General features: G+C 66.5%; 1 protein-coding gene across 2 annotated transcripts; it reads right to left on the reverse strand.

The window, feature by feature from the left end:
• Nucleotides 1–292: 292 nt before the first annotated feature.
• Nucleotides 293–11,814, reverse strand: ADAM8 (ADAM metallopeptidase domain 8). 2 transcript variants are annotated; one of them, XM_061162953.1, is made up of 24 exons: nucleotides 11,636–11,814; nucleotides 10,499–10,602; nucleotides 9,587–9,663; nucleotides 9,414–9,492; nucleotides 9,250–9,326; nucleotides 8,935–9,118; nucleotides 8,610–8,669; nucleotides 8,440–8,508; nucleotides 7,995–8,164; nucleotides 7,806–7,887; nucleotides 7,322–7,470; nucleotides 6,833–7,010; nucleotides 6,517–6,606; nucleotides 6,244–6,433; nucleotides 6,075–6,156; nucleotides 5,624–5,786; nucleotides 5,124–5,201; nucleotides 4,544–4,628; nucleotides 3,800–3,914; nucleotides 3,158–3,335; nucleotides 2,654–2,719; nucleotides 2,450–2,500; nucleotides 1,077–1,154; nucleotides 293–721 (listed from the first exon to the last, which is right to left on the reverse strand). In XM_061162953.1, the coding sequence occupies exons 1-24, from the start codon at nucleotides 11,679–11,681 to the stop codon at nucleotides 689–691; spliced, it is 2,484 nt and encodes an 827-aa protein (XP_061018936.1). In that variant the 5' UTR covers nucleotides 11,682–11,814; the 3' UTR covers nucleotides 293–688. The 2 variants fall into 2 exon arrangements, with proteins under 2 accessions (XP_061018936.1, XP_061018935.1); XM_061162952.1 differs by having other exon boundaries at nucleotides 2,450–2,503.
• Nucleotides 11,815–12,814: the final 1,000 nt, after the last annotated feature.

Genomic DNA, 12,814 nt, shown 5'->3' on the forward strand with positions numbered 1-12,814 from the left:
GGCAGGGCCGGGACCGGAAGGGCGGGGCGCGCAGGTGAGGGCGCGGCCACGCTCGGTGCCCGCGGGAGGCTCGGGATGGGGAGGGAAAGTCAGACCCGACGCAGTAAGGCTGGGGGTCCCCGAGACGGTGAAGGGCCGGGAGCGACTGAACAACACTGACAGTAGACTTCTATTTTAACAAACGTTGAATGCTTAGGTCTTATAAATTAAATTCCCTTGTTTCGCATGCAACACTTTACACTCATCTAGTAAAAACTTCTGGTCATTTAAAACTTGATCAATAACTTAATCGTAAAATATAAACATTTTATTAAATTTTTGAGCCCTGCTAAATGTGCACCTGAGGTTTTCAGGTACCAGATAAGACACCAGTGGCGGTCTGAAGACACATGCAGTTGAGGGGCTGGCCTCCCCCAACCTCCTTCCCCAGGTCAGGACAGCAGCCGATGGCCCAGCTGGGAGTCCTGGGCCCAGCCAGGGAGTCCCGGGTCCGGAGGCGCTAGGCTGTGACCTTGAGACACGGAAGAGTGGTCTTGGCCCTGAGGAGCTGGCTCTTCTCTTAGGACAGTTCAGAGAGGACTCAGCCCCTGAGAGGGTGGAGGGCCTGGGGCCAGGTGGCTGCATGTGTCGCTGCTGCTGGCGAGGTCACAAGACCACACCACTCAGGGTGCTTTGAGCTTGGGCCCTATCACCTCCTCTGGACAGGAGGTTTCAGAGCAACCTTGGGGAAGGAAAAATGATAGTAAAGACCATCTGCTACAAAGAGCACAACTGAATCTAACTTCCTTTTACTTTTCTTAAAATTTGGATCCTCATTTCATCCCAAAACATGACTGTGCTCAGAGCGGCGACAGCCCTGGATATTAACAGCTGATGCTTTATCAAGTCTATTCTCTATCCACAAGCAGTAGACGTCTGTACTTAAACCAGTGCAGAAAAAGACATTAGCAGCCAGAAGAAGCGGTAAGCATTGCAAAGTCCTCTGACAGAGTACAGAGCAGAGGTTACGGCCTCCTGGGGAAGCGAGCTTGCTCTGCCTCAGCCGGTGGGCACTGCTCTGGCAGTGAGGGCCTCACCTGAGTGGGTCCAGGCTGGGCCCCTCTCACTCCAGGCTTGACGGGTGGAATCGGGGGAGCGCAGGTCGGCTTGATGACCTGGAAGGATGGAGACACAGCTGATGGCTGGCAGTGCCCGGGCGCTGTCTGCCCAGCACTTCTAGAAAGTTCCCTGGGTGCTGTGCTCCGCCCCAGACTGGCCTGTAGGCTTCTCTGCGCTGAGCGCGCTCTACAGAAAATTGCCCTCGACACCGCCCCACCCTGGCTGGCACCGCCCTTGAATGAAACCCAAACGTGGCAGGACCCCCATTCCTGGGCCTGTCGGATTATCTCACCACCCTGCCCTCTCCCCTCAACTCCCCACCTCACCCCACCCCACCCCACCCCAACATTACCCAGGAAAAGCTCTTAAATTACCAGAATGTGGGTCTTTGAAAGGTCTAAAACCAAGGATTCGCCACTAAAATGTGCGTTTGTTTGCATTTCAGCTTTCCAGGGGCAACCTTGGCTGGGGTGGGGAAGGAAGGTCTCTAGCAGGAGTCCTGCTCAGCCCAGGCCAGGGTGGGGTGCAGCTCAGCGCCCAGAGGGCCCCGCTGAGTGGGGCGAGGGGCTGAGGGCTGGGGCGACCTGCACTTTCTTCTCCAGCACAGTTCCCTGGCTGCCCCAGCTTCCTGGACCGGAAATCTGTTTGCCCAACCCCCGTCCCTGTTTGGCCTGTCAAACCCCCTCCTAAAACTTTATTTAAAAGACTTTTTTTGGTAACTTTACTGTAACTCTAAAATTAACTCAAAATAAAAAGTAAAAAAGAAAAGAGAAATAGGGAATCTTCATTGAATAAATACTGCAGTAATGGTTGTCCCAGGCGAGATCCACCCACAGAGGCCCCATGGGTTAGCTTGAGGAGGAACCAGGCTGGCATCTCTCCAAGCACCTCCAAGCTTTGACCACAAGGGGAAGAGGGCCCTAACAGTGATTTCGAGTCCCCACAGACACCACTGCAACCAGTGATGACTCCACACCACCGGAGACGGACAGGCTGACACGGGGCCCGTGGGACGCCTGGTGGGTGAAGCCCTGCCCCAGGAGGGGAGAGAAAGCCTGGTCTTCCAGGCCTCACCGTCTGTCAGAGTGGGGGAGCCCCCGCCTGCGGGGAGGTGAGAGTGTGTCCAGGAGTGTGTAGGACCCTCAGCAGTGCTCCCAGCAATGGAGGCGACCCACCAGAGCCAGACCTCACGGTGGGCAGAAGGGCCTCCCATACACGCCCCAAGGCAGGAGGTCTGCTGGGGCGCCAGTGACTCGCGTTTGGAAGAGATCTTTCCCAAACCGCAGAAGCCTCAAAAGGATGGAGGTGGAGCCCACAGCGCCCCTGAGCTCCTCCCCCATGGCCCTCTCACCTGCTTTGGCTTCAGCACCGGAAGGGGCTTGGCGGGAGGAGCAGGTCTGAGCTGCTGGGAGTGGGAAGGAGTGGTCAGAACCCCCAGGCCCCCCTGGGTACTGTTCATGTCCTCGCTGGGCTGCGAGACTGGGCGCCTGGCCCGCCAGGTACAGCCACAGACCCTCCTCCCCCGGGGCCCGCGCTGTGCCCCCTCCCTGCTCACCTGGCCCAGGGCCTGCGGGGGGTACACAGGAAGAGGGGACGGTGGGCTGGCCATGGCAGCTGGAGGCTGAAGGGAGCAGGTGTGAGCCTGGGTCTCCCAGGGCAACCACCCCCAGAGAAGCCTGGCTCAGAGCTGCCCCCCACCCGCTGAGGACCCAAGGTTCTGGCCCCTCCCAGAGTGGGGAGGAGGCCCCAAGTGTGTGCACTGTGGGGGTCCCCCATCCTGCTCCACACTGGGCAGGGCCTGAGCCTCGACCCCCTCCCCCAGCCCTGGGTTCACGTGGAGGTGCTGGGCAGCAGCACGGGCCTCTGCGCCTCTAAACCATCCTGGGATGGACGTTGCGGAGGCTTTGAGCCTCAGGTTCGAGGCTGCTCCCGGCTCAGGCGGGTGCTCAGACCCCTCGTCCTAGAGCCTTGGTTTCGCCTGCAAATGGTGGTCATTCTAAGCCCCATGAACCTGAGATTTGGGGGTAGCCAGGAGTCTGTCGGGGTGGCTGGCGCTTACAGCAGGGGGTGGGCGCTTAGGGGTCACTGAGGAAGCTGTGGGCTTGGGGGGCTGGGAGGAAGGGGCCGGCTCTAGGGAGCCGCCGGGGGGAGCCTGAGCCCCGCCTTCCGCAGGTTTGCTGAGCCCTTCCTGGAACAGGGGGTTGGAGAGCCCCAAGGCCGACTTGGGTGCCACGTTCCTAGGAGAAATAAGATGGGTCAGTGCGTCCTGGCCTCAGGATTCAGCCCAGGGAACTGAGGCTCCTGGGCGTGGGGACCCTGGCCCAGCCCCAGATGGCTCAGCTGCAGCTGCCCCGGGGGGTGTGCGGGCCACAGCCACACAGGGAGTGCTCTGGGGTCAGGCCAGGCCCGGGGCAGGGGCGCTTGGAGGCCACGGGCAAGCGTGTCCTGCTGCAGCCAGCACGGGGCGAGGTCCCCACACAGCGGGCTCAAGAGCGCAGTGTCCGGGCGGTGGGCCGGTGCTGCCTTCTCTGAGCTTCCTCGTCACCAACGCATCCCCACAGCCCAGCCTGCTCCCATGGCAGAAGGCAGGGGCCCAGGGCGGGGCCAGCAGCATGGGGTCCCCTCTCCCCCCAACAGCGCCAGCAGGCGACTGGCCATGCACACGCCGACGTCCTGCGAGCCCAGAGCACAGCTCCCCCACCTCCTTCGGACTGGGCTCCGGGCCTTGCGGTAGATGAGAACGCCCACCAGGATCAGCACCAGCACCACCAGGGTGCCCACGCCCGCCAGCACACGCGTTCGGAGGCTCCCAGGGGCTGTGGGAGCACAGAAGGCCAGGCGTCACTAGGGCCGGACCTGGCTCGAGGCAGCAGGGACCGGGAGGGCAGCAACTCAACCCTGGCCAGGCCAGCCCGGAGCTGAGGAGGGGCGAGGAGGGGATCACCTCCTCGGCGAAGCCGACAGCCAGAGCCCTGGCCACACATCCCCAAAGCCCAGGCCTGTCTGAGGCTCTGAGACCCGGTACGTGACACCGGCACTCTGGGCTCTCGGGGGACCAGTCGGGGGCTTGGTGGCGGGCGGCCCTCGGCCCTGGTGATGCGGGAGTGGCTGGGCCAGGCCCCGGCGGCCGCAGGTCTGTGCATGGCCTTGTGTTCAGTGGGGGACGGTGTGGGGCTGGGAGGCCAGTGTCCCGGGCCCAGGGCGGGTTAAGGATCCAGCAAGGAGCAGCCCGTGCCACCTGCAGCCCTCCTTCTGGGACAGGCCTCCCTGCTCCAGGAGGGCCACCCCGGACTTGTGGGGTCAGGCTGCAAGGCCACACCCTCCACAGGCCCCTCACGGTTCAGGGGCACACGGCCTCCTCTCAGCCCTGCCCAGGACCCCCGACCAGACCCTGTCAGGCTTGAGAACATGTGAGGAGGCGCCCAGGCGGGTGGGCCCAGCCTACCTGCGTGCGTGTCGGACGGTGGCTCTGCGCAGTAGGGCGGGGCCCAGCCCGGGTGGCAGTGGCACTGGCCCTTGTGGTTGCACTCCTGGGGGACGGCCGGGAGTCAGGGCCTCTGGACCCCCACGCGCTGTGCTGCCTGAGCCCCCCGACAGAGGGTGGGCGAGGTGTCTAGGACCACCGCCACCAAGGCTTCATCACAGGTGCCGAGAGCCGCAGCCCTCCCAGACACTGTGGGGCTTTCTGAGCAAAGTAGGCAGCGCCGCGGGAGGCAGGGCAGCCTGACGGTGGGCTGTCCTCCCCAGGAAGGAACCCAGGAGGGCACAGCCCCGGAGCCCTGGCCTTCCCAGTGTCAGAGTTCAGAACCAGATGCTTCACACCTGACTATCCTGCCCACGTGTCCACCGGCTCTGACACCCGGGAGATCCCCGACAGTCCCCGCCTCAGGAGGTCCCGGCAGCTCCCGACGTCCCAAGGGCGCCAGCCTTGGCCCTCTGTCTGCCTTGGGGCGGGGGCCAAGCCTGGCCAGCACATATCTCAAGCCCAGAGGACAGGTGGCGGGCTGTGCCCTGGGCCCACGTACCCCATGGCCGTTGCACCGAGCGGAGCAGTTCCTGGATCTGTACACGTGCAGGTCCTGGCAGAAGCCGTCCCAGCAAACCTGGAGGGCAGTGGGGTCTCCTGAGATGGCCAGTCTAGACCCCTGCTCGAAGCACCCAGTCTCCACCGTCAGCCAGAGCCGCCCCCCAGCTTGCATCTGGGCTCTGGGGGAACAGGCCACGGCCCCCACCCTCTCAATGGCCCCGCCTGCAGGTCATCTGCTGGCCAACCTTGGCTGTGGGGAAGGACCGTGCCCAGCCAGCTGTCTGCGGCCACCAGGGCCAGAGGACCCCCCGGCCCACCCCTAGGGCTTGCAGACCGTCTTCAAACCCGTTCACTGACATGGGGCTTCTCCCGCAGCCCCGTGCGCCTTCTGACTTTCTACCCAGGGCAGAGCGCTCCAGCAGCCGCCATGGCCCTGCTCTGGGCCCTGCAAGCTCACCCCGAGCCCAGCGGCCTGACCGGGAGGCATGTCCAGCCCACCTGCTCCTCGCCGCACTTGGTGCCCTTGGGCACCGGCTCGTACGCGGTGCTGCCGTCCTGGACGACAGCCCGGCAAATGCCCGACGAGGTGGTGAGGATGCAGTATCCGCGTTCCGGGGGCTCCTGCCCCCCCTCGCAGAAGAGAGTGCCACACCTGTTGACCCTGGGGACAGAGGGACGAGCGTGGGGCCGCTCTGCGGGGCTTCCTGCTCCAGGCTCAGCCAGGAGCTCCGAGGCCACAGGCATCCACACCCCAGCCCCAGGGGCCCACCCTCCTAGAAGGGCAGCACCCGAGGGTCCCGCAGGGTAGGATGGCCCTCTCCACCCCCGCCATCCGAGAGGCCCCGACTCAGCCCCAAACTCCTTTGTGTAGAGGACCTTCTTGTGGCCCCAGGGAGGGCGACATCCCGGGCCCTGGCCCTAGGGGAGCTGGGCCACGAGGGACACTCACCTGCCGGACTGCAGGGGGACCCCAGCCCGACAGCCTTCGGAGATGCCGTAGCGGAAGCAAGTCTCCACGGCCACCCGCGAGCCTGTAGGCAGGAGTGGGTCAGTCCTCCGGCTTGGCACCCGCTGCCACCCTCGCCTCCCTGACGGTCCTGCGGCTGTGCCCGCCTCACCTGGCCCCCACAAGTCCTGGCAGCGCCGGGCCAGCGTCGGGCAGGCCCCGTTGTAGCAGTAGCCCCCCGGGCAGGGGGTGCCGTTCTCCCTGAAGGCGTCCTCGGGGCATGTGGGCCACCGGCCATCACAGTGCTCGCCGAGGTCACACTGGTCCTTCGCGGGGCGGCACGGCTCTCCAGCTGGCTTCACCTGGTTCCAGGGTGCCAAGATCACCATGGGAACGGGAGGCCCCCAGCCTGCACGCCTGCCCTGAGCCCGGGCCCCAGGCTCACCCTGCACTCGTGGCAGCAGGCGCCGTGGGCGCACTCGGCCCCCTTGGCCAGAAGGCATGTGCTGGCGTTGCAGCAGCGATTCTGACAGTCCTGGGGGCAGGGGCGACAGCGAAGGTCTGAGTGGGCTGCACGCCGGGCCCCCCGCCCCCACCGCGGGAGGACCGGTCACTCGCACCCAGCAGCCCTGCCGGTTGTTTCGGGAGGTGTGGCCGTGAGCGCGCAGGGTACCCAGGGGTCAGGAACAGACACCCAGCCTGCAGAGGCGAACTTGGCCCACGAGCAGAGACAGCGAGGGTGGCGGTGTTTGGCTCTGTACCTCGGGACGGCCACAGTCACACTGCTCCCCGCGCTCCAGGAACCCGTTTCCGCACACAGGGCCGCCCACCAGCCGGTCAAGGTCCGGGGTGTCCACCAGGCAGCCCGTGCGGGGCTTCTCCACGAACGTCTCCAGGTCGGCCCGGCTGCACTGACTGAACTTCCTGGGGTACTGGGAGCTGGGGGGGGGGGGCCCTTCCAGTTATCAGGAGGGCTTCCTGGGGTACTGGGAGCTGGGGGGCATCCCCATTATCAGGAGGGCTCCCTGGGGTACTGGGAGCTGGGGGGAGGCCTTCCAGTTATCAGTTATCAGGAGAGTTTCCTAGGGTACTGAGGGTTGGGGGGCATCCCCGTTATCAGGAGGGCTCCCTGGGGTACTGGGAGTTGGTGGGGGTCTCTGTTATCAGGAGGGTGGGTGGAGCCGGCTCTGCTCGCTGACAGCACCTCCCAGCCCTGGGGCCCTGGGCCAGGCTGGACCGCCGAGCCTCACCCGATGCTGGCCGCCATCACGCAGCCGCCGCCCTCCCGCGGCACCGGGCAGTAGCAGCCGGCGACATTCTCGTCGTGGTCCATGCCCAGGTTGTGGCCCATCTCGTGGGCCATGGTGCTCGCCACACCGATGGGATTCGGGCTGTGGTCCTGCAGGGGGGCCATCCTGGCTGGGGTTGCTCCCAGGGCAGATGCCCCACCTCACTGCCCACTCCTCCCCAACTGTCCGCCCCAGGGAGGCTGAGGGCCTTGGCGGTGCTCCCACCAACGTCACTTTTCAAATAGTAGATATACGGTAATGTTATTACAAATAACAGTAACAGCGTCAATGCTGCTCAGCTGGCCAGAGTGCAGCAGGGGGCGGAATGCTGGACCTGAGTGCCCTGCCCCGCCTCACATGCTCTGCCAAGCCCCAGGCCTCGCGGCCGGCCCCGCCCCCAGGCCAGCTACAAACTCGGTCCAGCACACCCGTGCAGACCCCGCACCTGGTTTACAGCCCCCGAGCCCTGGGAGCACATGGCAGACACCTTGGCCAGTCCCACGGTGGTCCCGGTGAAGTCGACCCCGCTAGGAAGGAGAACAGTGTCCGTCCGGGCCACCCGAGCCCGAGCCCGCGGCCCGCGCCCCAGGCCCCTCCCCCAGGGGCGGTGTGGCCCCGCCCCCAGCTCGCTCACGTGATGAGCTGCACGTTGTCGTGCGCCTGCCGGCCCACCAGCTCTCGGGCCCTCCAGGCCAGGAAGCTGTCCAGTGTGGCGTCGGGCTGGGAGCTGACCTGAATTTTGTCCCCACCATTCCACATCTCCAGGCCCACGAGCACCACGCGGAAATTGAGCTCCTGATAGAGCTGCCAGAGGACAGGGAACCGCGAGGGTCAGGCTTGGCGGTGAGGCTGGCGGAGGGCCTGAAGCCCCACGGTGTCCGCTGTGATGCGAGGGGTCTCGAGGACTGGGGCAGGGTCCCGGCTTCCCCTTCCCCCTGGCGGGTGGCTCTACCTGCAGCCAGCCCACCACCACGGCCGCCCCAACCCTCCGGTCCAGCGGGGTTTGTCAGGCTGGGCGTGAGCTGCCCAGGGGTCCTGCGGCCCCTGCTGGAAGCCCCCAGGGCGGAAGTAGCGCCCACCTTGTCCACGTGGTTGACCACCTCCAGCACCCGCTGACGCACGGCCTCTCTGCTCCCAAACCGCTGGAACTGGAGGAAGGCAGACCCTCAGTGGCAGCCTGGGGCCCCCGCCCGCCCATCACCCCTGCACCCCGCCCCCACCCATCACCCCTGCACCCCGCCCCAAGTACCTCCGTGCTGTCCGTGACCACAAACAGCTCCACATAGCGGGTCTCTCTGGGTTCTGACCACTTTTGAAAAGCGGTGACAAGAATCCAGTCAGCCACCAGCCACAGCCCTCCTGTCCTCAGCCCGTCTGCACACGCTGACCATCTCCCGGGCCCTAGAGCTGGCGCCCGCTCCCGCCAGCGCTGGGTGAGCCGTTGGGGGTCGGGGGGGCTCTGCCTTCACAGGGTGGAGCCAGGCGCAGGCCCACCCTTCCCTCGCTTAGCAGCCAACAGCCTGGGGGCGCGCAGGCCCAAGCAGAGCAGTAGGAAGCGGTGGGCCTCCACTCACCCGGGGTCTGAAGGCTGCAGACACCCGCGGCCCCAGGATGCTCTCCAAGCTGCTGTCGTTGACACCGCAGGTGCCAGCCTCCTGCTGCAGGTGCTGCGCCAGGTACAGGGCGTGTGGCTCTTCCTCCCCGGCCCCCGCCAGGGGCTCGATCAGGCGGACAGCGGGGCCTGCCTGGAAGAAGCCCCTGAGGCAGAGGCGAGGGTGGCTCTAAGGCTGTGGCCCCAGGGACCCCACTGCTGCGCCCAGCCGACCCCTTCCTCCTGGGCCCCGCTCACTCCTCTGGAGGGCGAGGGGCGCCCGGCCTGCAGCACCCACCTGAGGCCAGCACAGGTGCTGAGGCTGGCGGCCGAGTGTGGGTGCCCCTCCACGTGGCCCTGGTAGAAGCAGTGGTCCTGCGGGAGGAGGGTGTGAGGACCCCGCTCCCGCGCCCGGCTCCCCGCACCCACTGCTGGCCCAGGGCAGGAGCACTGGGGCCATACCTGCCTCTGCAGCTGCTCTGTCACCTGGGAGCCGTTGGCGGCCGTGTAGGTCTCCGCGTAGCCCGAGCCCACCAGGTCCCTGGAAAAGAGCCACGTGGTGCCCTGGCCGCCCCTGGTACAGAGGAGAGGCTGGAGATGGTGTGGGGCGGGGCGGGGGAAGGGTGGGCGCTCACCTGTTCTTCCGAAGATGCAGGGTGAAGGTGTGCCCCCGGGCCCCCAGGACATAGCTCACACTCTCTGGGTACAGGCCCTGGGCAGAGGGCAGGGAGGGGTCCAGGGTGAGGCCCTGCCTGGCCACGCCCACCTCAAACCTGGAGGGTTGGCAGGGCTTGGGCTGTACCCAGGGGTGGGGCAGGCTGGCAGCTCCACCCAGAGCTGGGCCTCAGGCCTCCGGGAGAGGACAACGCCCCTCCCAGGCCACGTGTGGGAGGGGGACCCCGGCCCGAGAGAGGACGCGGGGGCCGGGCTGCCCTCCCTGCTCCGGCAGGCTCCTGTGAGGCCCTGCCCCTTCCAGCCCCGGGCCGACCGGAAGGATGCCCCCAGGCTGCAGCTGACACCCCCCCCCACCCCGCCCCGTCCCCGGACCATGTGCAGGGCGCCTGCAGAGGGGGCTGGGGGCCCAAGGCAGTGGGCGGCTCCTTCTGGGACATGGAGGTCAGGTCAGGGCTGTCTCCACCCTCACAAGCAAGAATGCCCCCAGGCAGCCCCAGGGAATCCCAGCCCGGCCCCTGCCCGCGGAGCCACCCCACGTCTCAGAGTGAAACCGGGCCGGCTGGCGGGCTCCAGAAAGGAAGACGGGGCTGCGCCAGCTGCCACCCGGGGCCACCCAAGGTGGCCCTGCCTCCGGGGTGAGCAGGACAGAAGAAGGTGAGGCCAGGCCTGGGAGCCGGGGGCAGGCTGCTCGGGCGGAGGTGAGCTCCCAGGAGTCTGCCCAAAGGCCTGGACGCCCCCCGGCCCTCAGCCCCCTTACTACGATTGGGGCACACAGGGAGCTGTCACCCTGCTCAGAGTCGGAAACGGACTCTGAGGGCCCAGGTTGGGGCGGGTGGGGGGGACCCCTAGGCCAGCGTCCCGCTGAGACTTACCAGGCGGGAGGGCAGATCCCGCCGAGCGCGGGGTGCAGGCAGGCGCCGGGGCTGCACCACCTCGTACTGCTCCACGTGGGGCAGGGCGGCCCCCGGGGCGACCTCTGCGGGAAAGGGGGGTCAGCAGTGCACAGCACACCCTCCCACCCCGGGAATCCCTTCCCAGCCTGCCGTGCACGGCCCCTTCTCTGGGGGAATCACCGCAGACCCTGAGGTCTGGCTCCCCAGCCCGAGTGGGGGCCCTGCCTTAAAGAGACCACAGGACCCCCACCCGGGCAGTGCCCAGAGACACTGCCCAGCACCAGCCCGTCTAGGAGCTTACCAGCTGCCACCCGGAGCCCAGGGTGGCTTGAATACCACCCCCTTCTTAGGGGTCAGGACGCACACAGGCCCTGGGGGGTGGGGGGAAGCGGGTCTGCCCGCCCAGCCCTCAGAGCTGACACTTTTCATCTCCATAATCACACAACTGCATCTAAAGGCGGAGCAAGAGCCCTCTTCCGCAGGGCTCACCCAGCCTGGAGCTAGAAGCTGCCCTGTACCCGACCAGACACTCCAGACCCAGAACCGACCACCGGCCTCACCCCTGAGAGTCTTCCTCTTGCCAGTGTTAGTGGTCGTGCCCCCGTTACACCGTCTGGCAAAGCTCCAGGACTGAGAGGTCGAGGGGAGGGCGCCTGCCTAGGAAGTGCCCTCACCCCAGAACCCCAGGAGGCTCTTGGGAGCCAGGGTGGGGGTAAAGGCTAGCAGCACAGCCAGCCCCCCCCCAGAAAGAGGCAGGTCCCCAGGTGGCCGGGAAATTCCGCGGGGTGTCCCTGACCCCCCCGCTCCAGGTCACCGCTTCTCATCCTCCCTTCCTCGCCAGGCTGGCGGTCCCAGCAGAGGTGGGCAGTCGCCCCCAAGCCCTGGAATGGAGCGGGGGCAGCCGGCCCTTCACGCTGAACCTCCCGGCAAAGCCCTCCTCCAGCGCAGGAAACGCCCAGGTGACCGTTTACCCACACAGTTCCCTTTTGCAGGTTCCCTGCGTCCACCGCCCGGGCCTCCCCGCTGACTGGCCGACTCCCCGAGAGGAGCCGAGTTCCGCCCAGGGAGCCGCGGGCCAGGCGGCGGCGCAGGCAGAGCGGTCCCGCTCTCACTCACCCCGCAGCCCCAGCGCGGCGAGCAGCAGGAGCCCGAGGCCGCGCATGGCGGGGGTCCGGTGGGCGTGGGGTGCGAGCCGGCCTTCGGGGGCCCGAGCGCAGGTATCCGGGGTCCGGGAAGGGCGGTGAGAACAGGTACCGCCACGGCTGCGCCTACACTGAGGTTCGTCTTGCGCTGGAGTCAGGCTCGTTCCCGCGCGCCCCACCCGCAGCGACCAGCCCCCGGGTCGCGGCCAATCAGCACCTCGGGTACCGGGAGGGGCGGGGCCCCCACCGCGTCCCAGGTCTCCCTGTAGTCGCCTGGGGCACCCGTCAGCGACCATAGCCAGTGCTCAGCACTGGGAAGTTTCCTAAATGTGAGCAGAATTAACCAGGGTCAGGTGGTCGGGCTAACACGCGTCACCCTGCAACGCTGCGTCCCCCAGGGGCGTGAGGGACAGGCCGGGACTGCCGGGGGCCTGCTGGGATGGTGGAGGTAACTGACTGGGAAGGTCTGTGTGTGTATGGGGTGGGGGGGGGGGGTGTCTCTTGGGAGGGCATTCCCTCCCGCTTCCTGGGAACAGAAAGCCCCAGCGGCCCCTGGGCAGCCCTGTGCCCAGGCCCTGAGGCCTCACCAGGGAGCCTGGGGCGGGGCGCACGCAGGGGCAGCTGCCTCACTTGGGCACAGACCCTGCACTGTGGAGGGTGTATGCGAGGCTGCCTGGCCGGTGGGTGGCCCAGGAGTGGGCCACTGTGCCAGTGCCCTGCACAGCGGCTGGAGGCAGCCTGCCCGCGGGCGGCTCCCCTGGTTTCTGCCAGTCCTGCCCTCCCCTGTCCTGCAGGGCGGGGCTCCCCCCCTTTGGCCTCGTACCCAGGGACCCAGGCTTCCTGCAGCCGAGCCGTCCACGGCACCCACGTCTCCTTCTGGACGGGCTCTCCCTGACATGGTCAGACATCGGGTCATGTCAAGGCCTCAGGTGAGATGGTGTGGTGCGAGTGGTTCCAGACCAGAGATCAAAGTTCACCAGGCCATCATTTCCCCCGAAGTGAATGGCAGGAAAAGGAATACAAGGTGGGACGGGCTCACACACACTTTGGAGTGTCCTGGGCGCAGGTGACAGCGTGGGGGCAGAGGTGGCTTCTGTCCCTGAGCTCACATCATAAAAACGACGCGTGTGAAACGCCCAAATCATCTGGCAAT

Source organism: Dama dama, chromosome 15 (genome assembly GCF_033118175.1).
Source record: "Dama dama isolate Ldn47 chromosome 15, ASM3311817v1, whole genome shotgun sequence".
Lineage (NCBI taxonomy): Eukaryota > Metazoa > Chordata > Mammalia > Artiodactyla > Cervidae > Dama > Dama dama.